The following is a 16,828-nucleotide window of genomic DNA, read 5'->3' as shown; positions in this document are numbered from 1 at the left end:
GCTTCTTCGAGCTCGGACTCGGCAAGGACCCTCATGGAAGGAATCTCCACTTCGATTGGGAGGACTGCTTCCATGCCGTAGACCAGAGAGTACGGAGTTGCCCCGGTGGAAGTGCGGATAGATGTTCGGTATGCTAAAAGAGCAAAAGGGAGCATCTCGTGCCAATCCTTATAGGTCACCGTCATTTTCTCGATGATCTTCTTGATGTTCTTGTTCGCAGCTTCCACCGCACCGTTCATTTGGGGACGGTACGGTGTGGAGTTACGATGTTGCACTTTGAATTGCTCGCAGAGCTCGTCGATGATCTTGTTGTTCAAGTTCTTAGCGTTGTCAGTGATGATTGTCGCGGGGACTCTGTATCGGGCGATGATGTTGCACTTGAGGAAGCGTGCCACGGCCTTTGCGGTGACCGAAGCAAGCGTTATGGCCTCGATCCACTTAGTGAAGTAGTCGATTACCACCAAAATGAAAAGGTGTCCGTTGGATGCTTTGGGATTGATAGGGCCGATCACATCTATGCCCCACATTGAAAAGGGCCACGGGGCCGCCATTGGATGTAGCTCATTGGGGGGTGCTTTGATCTAGTCGGCGTAGACTTGGCACAAGTGGCAGTGTCTGACGTGTTTGGCGCAGTCGGCCTCCATGGTGGACCAGAAATAACCCAAACGCATAAGTTTCTTGGCGAGCATGAGCCCGCTCATGTGAGGTCCGCAACTTCCCTCGTGTATCTCTCCCATAAGGCGTTGTGCCTCAATCTCATCGACACACCGGAGTAGTGTGGCGTCGAAGGAACGGCGATAAAGGACCTCTCCACTCAAGAAGTAGTGTGCTGCGAGTCGCCGAAGTGTTTTTCTGTCACGCCGGTTGGCGAATGTCGGGTATTGGCCGGTTTGCAGAAAATGTTTGATGTCTTCATACCACGGCTGTTCGTCAGTTGCCTCGATTGCGTCGCAGTGAGCAGGGCCCTTGGCAATCTCGATTTCGAGTGGCTCAATGAGATTCTCTTTCGTGATGCTCACCATGGACGCGAGCATCGCAAGTGCATCTGCAAATTGGTTCTTGATGCGCGGCGTATATGTGAATGAGATTTTCTCGAAGTTCTCCGCTAACTCCTCGAGATACTCGTGATATGGCACTAGCTTCGCATCCTTCGTCTTCCATTGCCCCAACGTCTGGAAAATTGTAAGCATGGAATCACCAAACACTTCTAGTTCCTTCACCTTGAAGTCGATCGCTGCCTGCAGGCCGAGGATGCATGCTTCGTATTCGGCCACGTTATTAGTGCAAGGGAAATCAACCTTTGCTGCGACCGGATAGTAGCGTCCGTCGGGGGATATCAGCACTGCGCCAATGTCGGACCTAGTGGAATTTACTGCGCCGTCGAAATACATCCTCCATGCGAATTTGTTCTCCTCACTGTCCCCTTGGAGAATCCCTTCGTCCGGAAAGTCAGAGTTGATCGGCGTATCGTCTTCGATTGGGAACTCCGCTAAGTGATCCGCAATTGCCTGCCCCTTAACTGATGTGCGGGGCACGTATTCAATGTCGTATTCCGTCAGCTGACATCGCCACTTTGAAATATTCTTCATGGAAAATGGACTATCGAGCAAGTACTTCAGGGGATCCGCTTTTGACAATAAGCGGATAGTATGATAGAGAGTGTACTGCCGAAGCCGCTGCATGACCCACACCAGCGCGCAGCACATCTTCTCAATCTCCGGGTAGTTGGACTCCCCTTCGGTGAACTTCTTACTTAAATAGTAAATGGCATGTTCTGCGTGCGTGGACTCGTCTTCCTGCCCTAACATGCATCCTAGGGATTGCCGGCGCACTGTCAGATAGAGAATAAGAGGGCGATCTGGAGTAGGCGGGACCAATACCGAGGGTTGAACCAAGTATGCCTTGATAGTGTCGAAGGCCTTCTGACATTCTTCGTCCCACTTAATCGCTGCATTTTTGCGAAGCAAGCGGAAGAGTGGTTGACATTTGTCTGTCAGGTTTGCAATGAAACGCGCAATGTAGTTCAGCCGTCCCAGGAAGCCTCGTACTTCGCGAACTGTCGATGGTGGAGGTAACTCCCTGATTGCCTTCACCTTGTCGGGATCGACCTCAATGCCTCGTTCGCTGACCACGAATCCTAACAGTTTCCCTGACTTGGCGCCGAATGTGCACTTTGCTGGGTTAAGTCGAAGCTTGTATTTCTTGAGTCGGTCGAAGAGGCGTTTTAGATTAACGAGGTGATCCTCTCCTTCTTTTGATTTAGCAATCATGTCGTCGACGTAGACCTCGATCTCTTTATGCATCATATCGTGGAATAGCGTGACCATGGCCCTTTGGTATGTTGCCCCGGCATTTTTGAGGCCGAAAGACATGAGTCGATAACAGAAAGTGCCCCACATTGTAATGAACGTCGTCTTGATCTTGTCCTCATCGGCCATCCGGATCTGGTTGTATCCGGAGAAGCCATCCATGAAGGAGAACAATGTATGGCGTGCTGTGTTGTCAACTAAGACGTCAATGTGAGGCAGGGGGAAGTTATCCTTGGGGCTGGCCTTGTTGAGGTCCCGATAGTCGACGCAGACTCTGACTTTTCCATCTTTCTTCTCTACCGGCACAATGTTCGCCACCCACTCAGAGTAATTACAAACTTCCAGGAAGCCCGCGTTGATTTGCTTGATGACCTCTTCCTTAATGCGGAGGAGAAGGCCGGCTCGCTGACGCCGTAAGTGCTGCCGTTTGGGTGGAAACCTCTCCGTATCGAGCGGAAGGAAGTGCTTAACTATTGAGGGATCCAAACCTGGCATGTCGGCATAAGACCAAGCAAAGACTTCTTGGTACTCCTTGAGGAAATCGATCATCCGAGCCCGCTGTGTGGGGTCGAGACCCGTCCCGATTTTCAGAATGTGAGGCTCTTCTTCGGTACCCACGTTGAACTCTTCTGTCGGCTCAACTGAAGTGAATTGACGGTTCTCAAGGCGGCGCAAACTCTCCTCTATCTCGGGCACTCGACCATCCTCGTCGAGTCCTTCCCCGAAGTATATGGGTCGGGACTCTTCGAGGTGTTCCTCGGATGAGTTCGAATCGACGTGTCGATGATTTGGATTCGAGTGGAGCCTGGCAATTTAAATGAGTAGTCTTAGAAATTTAGAGCGTTGCGAGATAAGTGAAAGAAAGGAGAAAGTAGACGCGGAAATTCAAAAAATGCGTGCAGAGATTTTATTAATGGTGTAAGCATGAAGCCATAACAAAATCCCTCTTCCGTCATGTGGCTTATGGCTATGCCGACACGCGGGGAAACATCAAACACATAGATAGCCTTACACATCGGCGATCACAACCGAGTAGCACGGGACTGAGGTCCAGTTGTTGAGCTCCTCATTCTCCTGTGCAAGGCGGATATGGACCCCTAAAGGAGTCTCCTCAGTGACGGCGCATATGGCTGGCAGATCGACAGCTCGACGTCTGAAATCGAGGACGGGCCTTCAAGAGTACCTCCGACGATGTGCGGCGGTGCAGGAAAAAAACGAGAGAGTGGGAGAACTGGGATGCCCCTGTTGACTTTCCCGTAAAACGCGGCGAGATGGTGGAGGTGTTTGCCCTTACGGGCCTCAATAATCTCTTGGCAAGAAGGGCGAAAACCGAGTCCCCTTCTGTTCTTGTACTCTTCAATCTCGATGGGGCAATTGATCCCCTGCCCCTGTGCTCCAAGCCCGGTACCAGGAACGTAGTTGTGACGCAGAAGGACCTTCCCGACCATGCGGTCAGCACGAGATGGACGAACCTCTCCATAGTCCCGAATGACGGAGATGGTCTCGAATGAATGGAATGGGAGGTTCTCGTCGTCTCCGATGCTAATATAGGGCACAACCGTTTCCTTGTAGATGGCGTAGTCCTCTTCACCCTTGACCGTAATGAGCCGACCATCCGCGATGAACTTGATCCTTTGGTGCAGAAACGAGGGAACGGCTCCAGCTGAGTGGATCCAGGGTCTCCCGAGGATCAGGCTAAAAGCATTCGGGATGTCAAGGACCTGAAATGTGACGCTGAATGAGCACGGGCCGACATCGATCAAAAGGTCAATCTCCCCATTCACTTCCCTCCGCGAGCCGTCAAAGGCTCTAACCGCGGTTTTGCTCGGGCGGACGCGGTTGAGGTCCACATTCATTTGCTTCAACGTGGACACTGGGCAAACATTGAGGGCGGAGCCGTTGTCGATCATGACCCGGCCAATGATGAAATTGTTGCACTTGCAGACGATGTGCAACGCCCGTGAGTGTGCCCACCCTTCGGAGGGGAGCTCGTCATCTGAAAATGAGATGGCATTGGAGAAAATCGAGCTGACGGTCTCTTCAATCTGATCCAGGGCTATCTCCTTAGGAACCTGTGCTGCAGTAAGGACCCGTAGGAGGGCTTCTCGGTGTGGCTCCGAACTCAAGAGGAGAGCAAGTAGTGAAATATGAGCTGGAGACTTACCCATTTGTTCTACTACCTTGTACTCGCTCGCCTTGATCACTTTCATGAAAGCCTCAGCTTCTTTTTCGGTCACCTTCTTCTGTGGGATAGGCGGGGCTTCCGGAGCAGTTCTGGATGCAGCGGGAGCCTTACCCTTGCCTGCGATCTCCGGGTTCGTGTACACCCGGCCCGAGCATGTCACGCCCATGACACTGAACTGCTGCTCAAGATTCCCGACACTTCCTTCGTAAGTCCAAGGGACCTTACTGTCCTGGTACGGCTCTCGAGCGGGGACTTCTATTATGAACGGGGCGGGCGCGGCACTAGACCCTGTGAACCCTACGGTGGCTTCCGCGGGGACATACTCAATTATAAATGGAGTAGGGCCCTCCTGTTGGCTCTCGTCCTCTCTCACAGTGCAAATACTGATCATATTGATGGTGGGCCCCGAGCTCGACCCATGATCAGGGAGAGGGTTAGCTTGCACATTCGGGGGCCTAATGGCATTGAACGAGATCTTTTTACTATTGATCAACTTCTGAACGTCCTCCCGCAATTTCCAACAGTTGTCGGTGGTGTGCCCGGGTGCACCTGAATGGTACTCGCAGCGTAGACTCTGATCTTGGTTTGCCGGAACGAAACTGGGACCGGGAACCGTTGGTCGGATCATTTCGCCGGCTAATAGTTGCCTGTATATGTGGGAGAGCGGGGTAGGCAGGGGTGTGAATTGTATGCGCTGCCGAGCTTGCATTGCGCCGCCTTGTTGACCCTGTGGGGCTGGGGCCTGTTGCGACGGCTGAGGAGTTCTCGAAGCCGGAGGCCTGTACTGCGGGGTCTGAAGAGGAGCGGGAGCATAATGATGGACGACTTGTTGCGGGGCCGATGGAAATGTTGTCGGCGGAGCCGAATAATAAATCGGTTGAGCGGGATGCTGAGACGGATAGGGCGAAAGCAGTGGAGCATACGCCGGGGTAGTAGATGTTGCGGGCGTGAAGCTCACCGAGTACTGTTGCGGCGCGTTGTGGCCCACATTGACGGCATTGACTGATGCCTCCTTACTTCTTCTGCAGCCCGTGGGGGTGGCTGCTGAGGCAGTCCTCCTCGAGGACTCTCCTTCCCCTTTCTTTGTCGGGCCCTCTAACCTTCCGAGTTTGATGCCCAGGTCTACCTGCTTCCCGGCCATAATCATCTCCGAGAAAGTAGACTTGTGACCCATGAGGTGAGAGTAGTAAGCCCCCTTGAGAGTCCCATGAAACATTTGGATTTGCTGCGCTTCGCAAATTGGAGGGAAATGTTTTGCTGCTTCCGAACGCCAACTCGTGGCGTAATCCTCAAACTTCTGCCCCTCTGCCATTTCCATCGTGCTCAACTCGAGGAAGGACGGGGGCGTCTCCATGTTATACTGATACTGCTCAACAAACTTCTTGGCTAGTTCGGTCCAGGAGGGGATGTCCTCCGCTCGGAGAGATATGAACCAATTAAGAGCCGGTCCTGACAGGCTCTCCTGGAAAGTCGCGATGACGAACTGTTCGTAGTCCCAGTAATGAAGCATCTTTTCGTTGTAGTGACGGAGGTGGTGTCGCGGGTCTATAGTTCCATCGTACTTCTGAAAATCGGGTACCTTGACTTTCGCCGGTAGCTGCATTCCCGGGAAGAGAGTCGAATCTAGATAACTAGTGCTATGTCGGGGATCACTAGCTTGGAGGGCCCTGATTGTCTCTTCCATCTTCTTCATTCACCTTTCTTGCTCAGTTTCCGTTTCAGGAAAGAAATTTGTGGGTGGAGCTCTGGGAGCCGCTTGAGTCGGCGTGCTCGGTTCGGAGAAAGTAATATTTATGGGAGGTGGAGCTTGGTAAGGGAGGCTGATATGGGGTTGTGGAGCTTGGTGAGGGAAAGGCTCAGTTGTGTGAGCAGGAACAGGGGCGCTCGATGTCGGGAAGCCCATCGGCGGAGGAGCAGTATAAACGGTAGCTGGAGCTGGCACGGACACAGGAGGTGGTGCAAACATGGTCGGATCTGGCACGGGAATCGTCATGGGCGGAAGTGAGACAGCTGCTGGAATGGTGGACTGAGGATGGCCGAAGTCGACCGGGTGAATTACCGGCGCGTGCTTCGGATGAGGAGCAGGCACTGGGATAATTGCTGGCGCGGGGGCGGCCGCTATGTCGCCCTCTGATGCATGGGTTGGCGGGACCCAAGGAGCGGGGTCGACAGTTGGCCCGCGTGCAAGAGGCGGGATAGAGCTCGAAGACGCGCGATTTGGCCCCCTGAGCAAGGCCATCATCTCGGCCATATTAGCGGCCATAACGTCAACCGTGTTTTGAAGAGTTGTGACGTTGCCCTCGAGCGTGGCCATGCGAGTAGGATCATGGGCAGGCGGTGGTGTTTGAGTCGCCGACGACGGCGCGTGCATCGGTGGTGGCGGCGAGTGCCCAGGTGGTGGTGGTGCGTACCCCAGCGGTAGTGACATGCTTGATGAAATCGGTTGTGGGAGATGGGCCGAGGGAGTCCCATGATGTGCTAGTGGTGTGCCTGCAGTGGTAAGTGGGGGTGGCGCGTTCATCGTGGGCTGTGGAGAATGAACCGGCGTTGGTGATGTATTCCCTTCGAAGACAACGAGTTGATTTTCTTCTGCCATTCTTAATTGGAAGCGTGTGGGATACCGGTGGGGCGCCGCCAGTTGTTAATACCTGGATTCCATAAGTGTGTGAGTTTCGATGCAAGAATATTCTTTTTTTTTTGTTTTAAATAAACATGCAAAGTAATGAAGAGGGAATGCATGAGATGCATGAATTTTGAAAACTAATGCTGTCATTTGTATTAACTCTGAATGGTTCAAAGTGCAATACAAATTTTGAAAAGATAGTCCTAAGTCGATTTTCCACCGCGCCCGGGGAGCAAGCGACCATCGCTATGGAAAGCCCTAGTTCGAGGGCCCAGCGGAGGTGTCTATCCTAGGGTGCATATGGACCCCGCGAGCCCTTTTCCTGGACCTCTCCAAAGCAGCGTTCGCTCGTACCAATTCCTGATCGCGCCTCTGTAGCTTGGCACGGGTCTGGGCGAGCTCTCTCTGTAGTTGGCGCTGATCAACAAGCTGCTCGTCCTTCTCTGCGACTTCCCGGCGAAGACGATCTCTTTCTGCTCTGAGATGAGTGAGTTCGGCTTGAATGGCCATATACGGAGTGGGAGTTGCGACGAGTGACCCGCCATCTTTAACTCGCGGAGAGTTGAAGAGATCCTCGTGTGCTGCTGGACCCCATCGGTAGAAGCGAATGATGTATTCTTCTGTAGCTTGGAAATCCCGCTCATCAAGGGTCGGATGCTCGGGGAAGTATGGACGCTTAGTAATCACAGTTTGCCACGCATCCAGGACCTGTTTGACGTTACTTTGGCGATCTGCGGGTGTCTGATCCCCCCGCCAAGTATGTTCAAATCTAGTTCGCGCCGTATCCTCGGGGACCGTCTGTAAGCCACCGAGCTGCCTCACTACTCGCGCCGAAAAATAAGTGGTGGACCCCGCATGACTCATGAGTGGGACTCCATAAAAATCAGGACACCTAAGGGAGATGGGTCCCGGTGGCATCCACGCAGCACGCCACTTGAAGCCCCTAGGTGCTATTTCAAGAAAAATTTTGATCCACTCAGAGATCTTGCGTTCTTCCACACGCAGGAGGGACAACAATCGAGAAATGATCGACTCTGGGCCATTAAAGTACATAACCGGGCGCACTAGACCGAAGGGGTTTGCGTGGCTTTGAAACCAAATTTGCAAAAGGATGGGGGATCCTCTTATTCTTCGGTCGCGTGTTCTCAATACACGGTCGAGTGACCGAATGGTCTCAGCTACAAGGGCTACCTCGTAACCGCGCCCTCCGACCACTTGGAGGACAACGCTGGCCAAGGCCGCGTCGATGAGACCATGCGAGCGAGGAAATAAAAGGGTCCCGAAAATTAGTAGTAAAACAGCATGACATAAATCCTTTCCAAGAAAATCCCCCTGGACCCTGTGTGCTCGGGACTCAATAAAAAGGAGAAGTTTCTCGATTGTTATCTCCGTGCTGCCGGAGTATGCGAGTTCAGCATTCAAACGAGTCGTCGGAACCCCGAGTAGGCGTGAGACTAGGGTTGATCGGGCAGTGTGGAAGTTGGGTTCCACAATGCTGTGGACAACTGTGGTTCGACCGATGAGTGTCCGGTATTCCTCTATGGTCGGCGTGAGCTCGGTACCCTGTATGTCGAAGACGGCGCGACTTGGGTTCCAGAATGTGATGGCGGCCTCGAGGAAATTCCAATCGACGTGTCGGGTAACCAGCAAGGGAATATCTCCCACGAATGCAGCGATATAGTGGCGGTCGACCGAGCGCAGCATCGTCCATATGCGGGCAATCTCCTCGAGTGGCGGTATGACTCTGTCGAGGCGTGGGCAGGAGATCGGGCGTGACATCCCTTACCAAGATGAAAGGAAGATCGACTTAAGACTAGTTAATACAAATGACACCCTAATTTTGAAATTGGATGATGCATGCATGCAGAAGATAAAATGCCAACGGCTTAATGAATAGTATACATCGTACATCTCTCTCGAAATAGGAAAAGACTCAAATGGCACGCAGGCCGACTCAAAGGACGATTGCTGAAGTCGAGTTGGAAGTTTTCATGGAGCTCCTGCAGAATGCATAGTTTTAGTACTACAGGGACCGTGCTACGTAAGGATGGGGGCTCCCGACTCAAGGGTGTCAATTCCTTGAAATCGAGCGGGGATCTTTGGGGGCCTAATCGACGGTCCAACCGTGCGACGTACCCTTACTCGGAACCCCTATCTAACCTGTGTTTCCTAAAATCGGTCGTGGGACGCGACCCGTAGGTACCTAGAAGCTAGTATGATATGCAATGCGTGCGCATAAATGAAAGTGCGTAAAGTATATAAGCGAGAAATTACAGAAAGCGATAAATAAACAAGCAAACAAAGCAAGCGAGAACGAGCCCGAACCCTCTAAGTGTCCCCAGTGGAGTCGCCAAGCTGTGCGCACCCGAATTTCGTCTCGTCGGGGCACGCATGCGCGCGCCTAAATGCAACGCGGCTTGGGAGTGTCCACCTTCCTGGGGACGCGCGACGGACGCACGTGAGAAGGAGTCGTCACTTGCCATTTTACGACCCGAAGATCGAGGGCCGGCAAGTTACCTAGGTCTAGGGGTACGGGGTACACCTAAAATGCTAAGGCAATGGTCTGTACAGAACCGAAAATTCCAAATTCGGGGGTTCTATTACGTGTGGGCCTATATCCCACATGCCCTTTCGGTACTCTAGCTTGTCTAGGTTTGCCATTTTAATTTAATTACCGCTTAATTAGGTTCCGCTCGTCTTATGCGTTTTGACACCGTAAATTCGCAGAAGCACTCTGACCGTCCACTCTCCGACCGGTATTTTACATGAATGTATGTATAATATAAAACCTCACATTGTTCTCTCAAATAAATAAAAGACAAGGTACAATGACTAAATCCCGGTCGGTTAGCATTTGGCCATGATTTCACTCATGCTCACCGTATATTTTTGGAAAAGACTGAAAATTAAATTAAATGCGCACTCAGTGTATGGGAATTAGATCCCGTAATCTACGATTGGGGCGTTGGACCCCATGTGAATCGTATCCTAAAGGATCGGGCTCGACCCGCATAACAAAAAAAATGTAACAAGTAAGCGCAAATAAACAAACAATGAGATTTTGTTATTGCCGAATTTACGTGAGTTAATCAGTTATTATCCAGGATATCTTGGCATACAAATCTTACCCTAAAACAAACAAAAGGGATGATGGATAGGGTATGTGGCATTCGGCATTATTTTAACGGACTCAACAGACATGATGTTTGTACTCAAGTCTCGAATGAGTGGGTTATTTTTATATTATTCTGTATCGCGACAATATGGCTTTTACAGATTAAGAGTATTTTCACCTAAAACCCAAAAGACATAACCCTTTATTTGACTATTACCCGTATTTGGTTTAAGCCGAGTTTGAAATTAATCCCTTTTTTTCATGTTTTAACCCGTTCTAAACACAAACCTACACTAGAGTGACGGCAGGACAAGAACCGGTAATCATGCCCTTGAATCGATAAATATGTGTGTGCATGAAAATCAAGATTACGTTATACGTATCTCGGTGCTTTTGAAATTGTGAATTTTGAAAAGGGCATGACTAACAGTTCTTGAACTGTCGACGCGATTACAGATTATTAATCGGTTCGTACAATTCATTTAAAGAGTCAAGTGATTTAATTTAGCCAAATTTAACGTCCCGATTATCCCGTATGTAGAATTTTAGGTTAATTAGAAATTTGCCGAATGCTTTAGTCTACGGATTTCGAGCCGTCGAGATAATCATTAATTGACCGCCCGATAAACTCTAATTTCCGACATGATCACATATTACAAAAAAGTAAAATATTTAAATGGAACACATACATTGTCGGTGGGTGATCCAAGTAGGAAAGGGTCGGATATTTTAGAAAATGTCCAGGGGACTGAATTGAACGATTTTAAAAGATCAGGGACTGATTTGAAAATTCTGAAAAAATTGGGGACTGATTTGAAAATTCTGAAACAAATGGGGACTGATTTGAAAATTCTAAAAAATGAGGACTGTGTAAAAAATTACTGAAAATGTCCTAGGACTTATTTGAAATGGATATGAAAATCGGGACTGATCTGAAAATAAAACAAAATGGCCCCAGGACTAAACTGAAACAACTTGGAAAGTTCTTTGGGATGCTTGAAAAATTCTGGAAATTCCAGGACTGATTAGAAAATAATAAAATGACTGGGACTTTATTGAAAATATTTTTTGAAATTCGGGGCAAATCTGAAAAGGGCGAAAAATGGCCCCGGGACTAAACTGAAACAACTTGAAAAGTTATTTGGGATGCTTAAAAAAAATTCTGAAAAATCCAGGACTGATTGGAAAATAGTAAAATGATTGGGAATTGATTGAAAATAATTTTAGGGTTCGGGGAAGATCTGAAAAAAAAATAAAATGCGTCCTCTGGACTGAAATGTGACAAAAGGGAAAGTTCGTAAAATCGAATTCGGGACAAATCCGATCACCCACGCGACCCAAGAACACTCATTTCATATAATATCCATCAAGCAAGCAATAATATTCATGAAAGGAACCCTAATCATGCCACTAAGTCGAGAATTTACCTAGTTTGGAAAGTTGAGGGGCTTCTCTGTAAAAAGTAAAAAAAATCGCCGGATGAAATCGGGTCGGATCGGATCGCCCGCCAGAAGGAGAACTCGACCGGAAGAGCGCTGGGCCGGACTGGAGCGCGTTGGGCCTGGCTGGGCTTGGGTTGGGCCTGCGAAAAAAAAGGAACTGGACCGAGGCCCGTTAACCGGAGGCGGTCGGGATCGAGGGGCATCGGCGGCGACAGTGCCGCGGGAGGCGGTTCTCGCCCCTGGACGCCGCGGTGAGGGCCGGGATGGACGCCGGTGACGGTTCTGGACACCGCCGACGCTTCGCCGAGGTCGATATGGGCCTCACCGGAGTTAAAACGGTCGGGATCGGGGAGAATTTTGGGGTTCTCCGGCGAGGGTTTTCGAGCTCAATCGATCTTCAAATCCGCCGAAACGAGAGCAAATTGTTCGATTCCTTTCCCTGGGTCCTCTTCCTCTCCTCCCGAATTAACTTTCTGTTCATTTAATCTCAATTCCATCCCATTTTCCGTTAAGATTTCGGCCGATTTGGCCGAAAATCGCGGAAATCCGATTCGGGGCTTCCTGGGCTGGCAGGGATCGCGGGCAGCCGGCGAGCGCTACCCGACCCCTGCCAGGCCTGCCCGGTCTGCCCGAATCTTTTTTTTTTTTAATTAAATGGCCGGCGGGTCACAGGCAGCCGGTCAACGCTGCCCGGCCCCCGCCCGGCCTGCCCGGGATTTGAATTTGAAATTTTTTTTTATATGATACATATATATATATATATATATAATTTAATTTAAATTAATTAATTAAATTAATTTAATTTTTTTTTTAGAAAAGGTAATAAATTGGAAAAATGACGATTTTGCCCCCTGGAGCCGATGGACCGAAATGGGGTGCTGACAGTAATCTGTATATAATATTTGATTGCACATAACAAATAGATGTAATTTCCACGTGTGGTTAGAAATAGGAAATATCTCGTAAAGACCCATCTTGCATGTCATTGTGCATCACATCGTCATGAATAATCATAGAATAAAAAGTTAGCATAATATATAATATATGATATATCTCTTTATATATATAGTTCACACGTTCTATTAAGAGTTATTTAGAAGTTAGAACACGTATATAAGTCATTAAGGTGTTAGAACATGTAGGCTAGTTCATATATCTCGAGCCATGATCACACGTCAATGTCATTAATTCAAGTTATCTTGCTCAGTTGCATTGGCACATGAAACATATAAAAACTAGCTAAGCTAATGCGACGTCCAACTTAGGGAGTTTGTGTGTGAAGCAACCCCAACTGAATAAAAACAGAAGAAGCCCAGGTCCATTTGTTGAAATCCAAATAATTCATAATTTAATTTTATCATGAGTCAGAAACTGTTTCAATGTATATATAAGTACCAGAAAGTTTTTTCACCCTATGAATGAATCGATTCCGAAAATAAAGTAACCTGGAAAAAATAAAACAATGAGATTCCGGAAATAAAGTAATCTGGAAAAAAAAATAATGAGATATATTTATTTATCACATGGTATATAAGCACTCTAAAACAAATCATTTCAACAATGACTCCGACAACATGAAATTTGTAAGAATATACCTCATCACCGGTACAGCCGATGCATACATTTTAATTGCGGGGAAATTCGTTTGTTGTAGGCGATGTGGGATTGATGCAATTAGAAACAGAGAAATCGAAACTCTACCAACGGAGATATGTGGTGGTACCCAAATAGAGAAAAATATTCACCGGTAAAATAGAAAATATTTATCAAAAAGAATATAATGTAACGATACATGTCATCGCCTGGTAATCAAGAGGTCCTCAATTTGATGCTCAGATAGACCACTTGTACTCTTTTATTAGATATATAATATTTCTATTTTATTGTTCTAAGCATGCCTTTTTAAGTAGAAAAGGTAATATTTATAAATTAAAAGCCTTATATATTTCTCTCCATCCTATACCCCATTACGATCCCGCACATCAAAACGAGTCGATCTCTTATTTTGCCTATCTTCTTACTCTAGAACCTAAGATTATCTCCAATGAGTCTCTTGATTTTAAATCTCTGAGCTGAGCCATGCTTTGCCATATAGTTGCCACATCAGACAGAGACAGACTAAAAAAAAATAGAGATACCTACTCCAATAGTTTTTTATTTTGGTATCTCTGATTCGAGCTCACATATATTATTATATTAATTAAATGAATTTAAGTAATATTATATATAATTAATATTTGCTAATTATAGTAATATTATATAAAATTAATAATTAATATATATTAAATAGTAATTGAGCGGGGGAGAAGAAGGTAGCAGAGGGACGACAGCCATGGGAGGACCTTCCCCCATTTTCGAACGGCGCCAGCTCCCGCTCCGGTAAAATCGACAAAAGCCCATGCCATCTCCTCCCGTGCTTCCTTCAGTGGTTGCATCAGACCACAACCTCGAGCCACCGGCAAAATCGACATCAGACCGCTGCCCCTCCCTCCTTTATCGTTCTTTGACCTTCACCGGCTGCCGTGGGTGTCCTGCCAATCATCATTCTACATCATTCTCCTCCAGAATCAAATCGAACCAAGATCGAATCGCACACCATCACCCACAAAGATCTCCATCGTTTTCCACCACACGGCGAGTCACACCCGATATATATGTATATGTCAAGATATATTCTTGAATTACGGTATATTACCAATTTTTCAGTATGTATTCTAGTATTCTGAAACTCAATAAGGCTCCTGCTAATACAATCGAGTCGGATCAGCCTACTAAGGGGTACAACTCTCCTAGTCAGGATTTTCTCTAATCATAAGGCTCGAACCTCATACCTTACTTAAAGAAATAAACATTTTACTGCTTAAATCAATACATGTTGATATTATATTACCCCTTTAAATATATGTTGAGATGGTACAAAAACCAAACAATCTAAGAAATTAATGGAATATTTTTCGCTTTGAGAACGCCCAACGACTGCGGTCGCACCTTGCTATCTTGTCTGACTGTGGTCGGGGCTCTCCAACCGTGTCCAGCAAGCATTGATTCTGCCTCAAGTCATCATCGTTACAGCAAAATAAACCCCGACTTCACTTCCCTGGCTTCTTTTGGTAGTTTCTACCTCGTTTATCTAGATCTTTCAGTTTTCGAACTTAACGCAAGACATCCCAACACATGAAGTATAAGAGCCATCTGGCATCTCCTTAATCATGGAACTTCTAGGGCCGTAGACTCTTCATGTATGGACGTGCATATTACATAGATAAATATAAACATGGAGTGCTCAGAGTTCCATGTGGTGCGTGAAGGTCATGAAAACAGATGAAGTTCAACCCCAAACATCATTATAAATTAAACCTTAAACAGAAAATTAAAGTCAGATAAGCCCCCAGCCACTAGAGGATCTTTATTTTGCTGTAGGTTGTTGAATGAAGCGTGGCCACAATTAGAGGATTCTTACGAAAATCCAATACCCAACCCAGCGTGCGCATATTTTAATCTGTCCATGTTAAGTGATCAAAAATAAAACACTGGAATCTTCGTGAAGATCTTCTAATGGTGCCCAACCGAGGCATTTCTGGAGTCTGGGCTCACATATAATCAGGGAAATTGATGATTGAAATGATGAATTATTTGACGACTTTGACTTAGTGCTTCGGAAAAGAAAGTGGAGGACAATAATGGATAATGAAACGGCCGACATTTACAGACCACATATTACTGTAGACCATTTTGACAATTTTTTTTTTGTAAGCATTTTACCCCCTTTTTTTTTTCCAGTGAAAGTCGAAGTATCCTAAGCCTCTTTCCCGGTCATGCATTGGATTGGCCCGCATCTTTATCGTAAGATTTTTCTGATGAGTTTTGGACATATGCAGTGCAGGTGAAATCTGCTCACTTTGAGCTCATTTTCATATTCTCATGGTTAATTAGCATTTTGAACTTTAGTCTTGATGATATGACTTGGACTAAGGCGCGGCATAAAAAAAATGCCGATATATTGGAATATCACCCCCACTTCATTATTTCAAGATTTGATGCTGCAGGTTATTGGTTCAGTTTATTACCTCTGCCTCATTCACTTAATATGTTGCCATCACCTCCGCAGATTTTGTGGCAATGCATATTTTGCGCCAAAGTCAATCACTTACAAAATATAAACACATGCTTTCTTTGTCAGCCGAACACGTAATTAGTTATTTATTTATTGGCAAAGTAATTTTGACATGATAATTACGAAAAGTCATTTCACAAATAACGAAGGATAGAATAGGGAATGCGTATAAGTATTATGTGGTTCAGGACGATAGCGTATATTTTTACATCCACGAAAAAGAAAGATCGATTGATTTTCTTATTATGCAAGTAACGTGGAGTACGAAAATAAAAGCCCTACCGCACAGAATCCTGAACTCTCAACACAATTTGAATTTTGTTGTTTCCACTTAATCAAAAGGAGACAAGAAAATTCACCCACCAAAAAAAATATATATCAATAGCTCATATTGACTAAATAGGTACAGCATGAAAAGACACTCTTCCGAGTTACACCTACGCTAATGTATGTATAAGCAAGCATCAGTGCAAATGCATGGGAAGGGCATATGTTTTCTGACAATGCCAGTTATCAAGAAGAGACAAAATTTTCATAAATATAATAGGTATAAATAATCTAGAATATATATATATATATGTCTAAAAATAAAGTGCTCAAATTCACCCTAAAGAGTTTTAATTTTTAGTGGGCCAACTCAATTTGATTAGATTAGTCGGGACCTATTGAACTTTCGGATATCATAGTATTTAAAAAAAAAAAAAAACGTTTGTTGGGTTGCATGCCCTATCACTGGAGCAAAGCCCCGCCTCCTCAAACTCGAATGTTTCACATGGGGCAGGGATCACCGAGAGATAGTGAGACTAATGGTTCTTTCACTAGGGGGTCAATAGGGCAAGCCTCAGATTCCAAGTTTTCGAAGGACTGCAAGAGCAATGGGAGTCAAAAGACCCATTTAAGAGTCCGGAGGAGACTCATTCGGGACCTCCCATTGAAAGGCCGGTTGTACAGACTCCAATCCACTATAGATACGAATGTGGATCGATATAAAATTGAAGGGATGCCTGCCACATGCAGTCTGAACATGAGAGTTTCAAGCA

General features: G+C 46.8%; 2 protein-coding genes across 2 annotated transcripts; both read right to left on the bottom strand.

The window, feature by feature from the left end:
* Window positions 1-3,406: 3,406 nt before the first annotated feature.
* LOC116214392 lies at window positions 3,407-6,187 on the bottom strand. The gene has a single exon (XM_031549802.1). It carries the CDS (start codon window positions 6,185-6,187, stop codon window positions 3,407-3,409), a length of 2,781 nt encoding a protein of 926 aa, XP_031405662.1.
* LOC116214391 (leucine-rich repeat extensin-like protein 3) lies at window positions 6,188-6,808 on the bottom strand. The gene has a single exon (XM_031549801.1). The coding sequence runs from the start codon at window positions 6,806-6,808 to the stop codon at window positions 6,188-6,190; it is 621 nt and encodes a 206-aa protein (XP_031405661.1).
* Between the last annotated feature and the right edge of the window lie 10,020 nt (window positions 6,809-16,828).

This window comes from Punica granatum, chromosome 7 (assembly GCF_007655135.1).
Source record: "Punica granatum isolate Tunisia-2019 chromosome 7, ASM765513v2, whole genome shotgun sequence".
Lineage (NCBI taxonomy): Eukaryota > Viridiplantae > Streptophyta > Magnoliopsida > Myrtales > Lythraceae > Punica > Punica granatum.
Note: the sequence above shows the minus strand (reverse complement) of the source record. Positions and strands in the feature narration are given on the sequence as shown.